At 42.1% G+C, this 3021-nt stretch overlaps 2 protein-coding genes across 2 annotated transcripts in view; both read right to left on the reverse strand.

Annotated features, from left to right (window-relative positions):
• LOC103524101 (prestin-like) overlaps nucleotides 1-562 on the reverse strand; it is a gene marked incomplete at its 3' end in the record, with an annotated part of 7796 nt that extends 7234 nt beyond the window's left edge. Inside the window, exon 1 of the mRNA XM_026833242.1 lies at nucleotides 470-562. Within this exon, the coding sequence (XP_026689043.1) occupies nucleotides 470-562 (93 nt within the window). The remainder of the gene's footprint in view (nucleotides 1-469) is intronic.
• A 1303-nt stretch (nucleotides 563-1865) lies between these two features.
• On the reverse strand, nucleotides 1866-2858 carry LOC113473804 (sulfate transporter-like; the record flags this gene model as incomplete). The annotated part of the gene is made up of 2 exons (XM_026833241.1): nucleotides 1866-2052; nucleotides 2725-2858. Coding segments are annotated over 2 exons (321 nt in total), but the record flags the coding sequence as incomplete, so codon positions are not given.
• Nucleotides 2859-3021: the final 163 nt, after the last annotated feature.

Genomic DNA, 3021 nt, shown 5'->3' on the forward strand with positions numbered 1-3021 from the left:
AGAGCCGTGTTTCTTTACGAATCGCATAGACGTATGAGACCTGTGCAACCATCGCAGTCGTATAAGAGCGCTCCGCATATATGACGGATAAGGGTAAAATACTTAGTTAGTCTCGCGCCAAGGCGCACACATGAGCACCCTTGTGTGAGCGTCTTTGTCCGCCGGCGTGCGTTGCCTAGCGGATCCCGGGATTTTCCCCGTAATTGTTGTCGTCTCTCGGGGCCACTTCTTAACAAAGTGTGGAAGAATACAAAAGACGATGAAAAGTCCCCAAAAAGGTTTGTAAAAGCGGAGCAAGAAAGAGACCGCATGCGGGAAACCTGCCGGAGGTGACCAGTCGGCATCGGAGAAGCTAACGTTAGACGTTTGGGGCCTCGGTCTGAGTTGGACCGCGTCACATATAGAACAGCCAAAAACGCGGTAGCAAATTGAGATACAACCGGTAAGAAGGTTGGGGACGGTGTCGCACCTCATATTTCTTACCTGGGTATATTTTTCGTCCCAATTCCCGGTTCGGATCAATCGGATCAATCGAACCTCCCATCGCGGCAGACGGAAACATTAGTGATCCAGCGGCCGCGGCCCCGCTTAAAATAGCGATTTTGTATATTCCAAGCAACGAGCCTTGCCGACCGAAGAGGACAGGACAGAAAGAAGAGAGAAGCGAAAGCCCTCGCTATTCGAGAGAAGAGGGATTTTATTTTTCCCATTTGCGAGTGAGGGAAAAAATAAATTCGATAGTACCTACCTAGGTATATTTTGTACAGTCAGGTATCATTTTATCTGCATAGGTATACAATTGGAATAAGATTAGTCATTATGATAATTATTATCTCAATCCTAGACATTATTATAATTATTATCAATTGTAATACCTATAGGTACCTACCTACCTAATTTGGTTCATTACCTACCTAGGTACAGAATTTAGGTACAGAACTGCAACCTTGAATGAGATCCACGATACCTACCTTCTTAAGTAAGTACCTGTCTATTCGTAAAATAATAAAACTAATTACCTACCTTGGTACTATCAAAAAGACAATGGACCTACCTACTCACTAGTTCAAGGAATAAATTTATTTGCAACTGCTCCATTAAATTGCAGTTCTACTTAGGTTGTAGTAATCGGTATCATTAGGTAGTAGATATACTTAGGTACCAGTAATTATCGAGTTTCACCTAATTTCGCGTCACAATAAAACCGCAGCAAAATATTTCATTGTCTATTTCCTGTATTGAGAGACGTTGAAATTTTCTCGTTTGATCGAAATAGATATTACTAATTAAGAGTACCTATATTACTTTATAGAGTAATAAATTTATGTCATAACTGTGATAAGCAAATAGTGACTTAAAAATATTGAGGAAATAAGGTTAAGTTTTAATTCGATGATTTTGATTTTAGTTTGTCTATCTGATTGTTGTTCCGCGATGACTCTTAAATGGTCAGGTTAGTCTGACTTTGATTAAATTTGGCAAAAATATTTAATACATACCTACTTAGAGAAAATTTGTCTGAAGCTGCTGTATCCACAGAAAGTTGACGCCGCCGATCGATGTCAACTGAAACCGTACACTACCTCGACAACATAGATTAAAATCTTCAACTCGTTATTCGACCATTATTCGACGGTGTCATTAGTGGACACAGCTGACACAGCTCATCTGTGTCAGCTGACACAGATTTTCGACCCGGTCGGGCCTTTGGATACCCCTTACGGAACATGTTTCTGTGTTTTACAGATCACTAATCCGGTAATTATGCATATGTCATGTTATTATGTATTGGACTAATAGTTTTGTGAATTTATTGTAGAGCTTCTATAGGCCTAAAGGTACTGATTAAACCTAATGACACCACTTCACCAGGAGGGCGGAATACTTACGGATGCTAACAGCTCTTGGTTCGAGTCTATCTTGTACTTCATTTTCTTGGCCAATATGGACGCCATGGAGATGTTGATAGAGAAAGCGATGATGGCAATCACTAGGCCGTCTACTATCAGCTTGGGTAGTAGCCACAGGGGAGGTACTTCGGGCACTGGGAATCTGAGGGGAGAAGAAAAGGGTCATCGTCATCATGTGGCATTAGAATAGAATATACCTTGTTCATCCTGCCCGAATAGGACTGAAAAGTCCCTCATCTACCCCAGCAGTCTAAACAAGGTCTCGTATATCTTGACTTGGCGGGGCGGAGCGCTACCGCGCTCCTTAATGGGTTAAAGATTATTACATGTATCTGGCCTTCTGCCATTTGTCACTGAAGAGAGAGCCAATACATGGCACTACAACCTGATGATTAGGGACTTGTCACCCAGTTCTGTCCTGGGATTTCCTTCCCCAAACATTCACTCCCATTACCCTAAATCAGGTATATTGGATGCCAATAAGACAAAAGAAAGGGAAGAGTGGAAAGGAATTTCTGCTTAATTCGTGAGTAGAGAGTAGGTAGTTATCTTACCTAAAACCTAAAATGTTCCTATTCGGACATTTTATTATTATTATTATTTTATGGCAGGGTTCTCCTGGAAAAACTCTTCCACCTAACCACTAATTTGTCTTTCGCACCTTTCATATTCGCACTTTTAGTAGTCCCAATAGTGCATTTGGTAATTAGTAATTAGCCAAGGCCTTGGATTGGCAATTTAGCAGGGTGCCGTTCAAATCTCAGGACCAATACTAAATAATAGTGTCAAAGCCTATGACAGACTATTTTCTTACCCAGTGGGTATGTAGCCGACAGTGGTGATGTGGTAGTTTTCCTTGAGCCCAAACTTGGACGATGCCAGGGTCCCCAGGACTACCGTGATCAGTTCAATGGGGAGCGGAACCGGAATGAGTTTGGACAGCGGACCCTGTGAAATCAAGTGGAGTAGGTATGGATTAACCGATTATTTATTTATTTATTCCTAGAGGTTTGATAGAGGGACTTGCACTGCTCCCTATCGTCCGGAAATCGAAGAGAAAAGGAAGACGGGAGAGGAGAAAGCCAGCCGTTCCGAGAACGCACCTTATCCC

Source organism: Diaphorina citri, unplaced genomic scaffold, assembly GCF_000475195.1.
Source record: "Diaphorina citri unplaced genomic scaffold, Diaci psyllid genome assembly version 1.1 scaffold102351, whole genome shotgun sequence".
Classification (NCBI taxonomy): Eukaryota; Metazoa; Arthropoda; class Insecta; order Hemiptera; family Psyllidae; genus Diaphorina; species Diaphorina citri.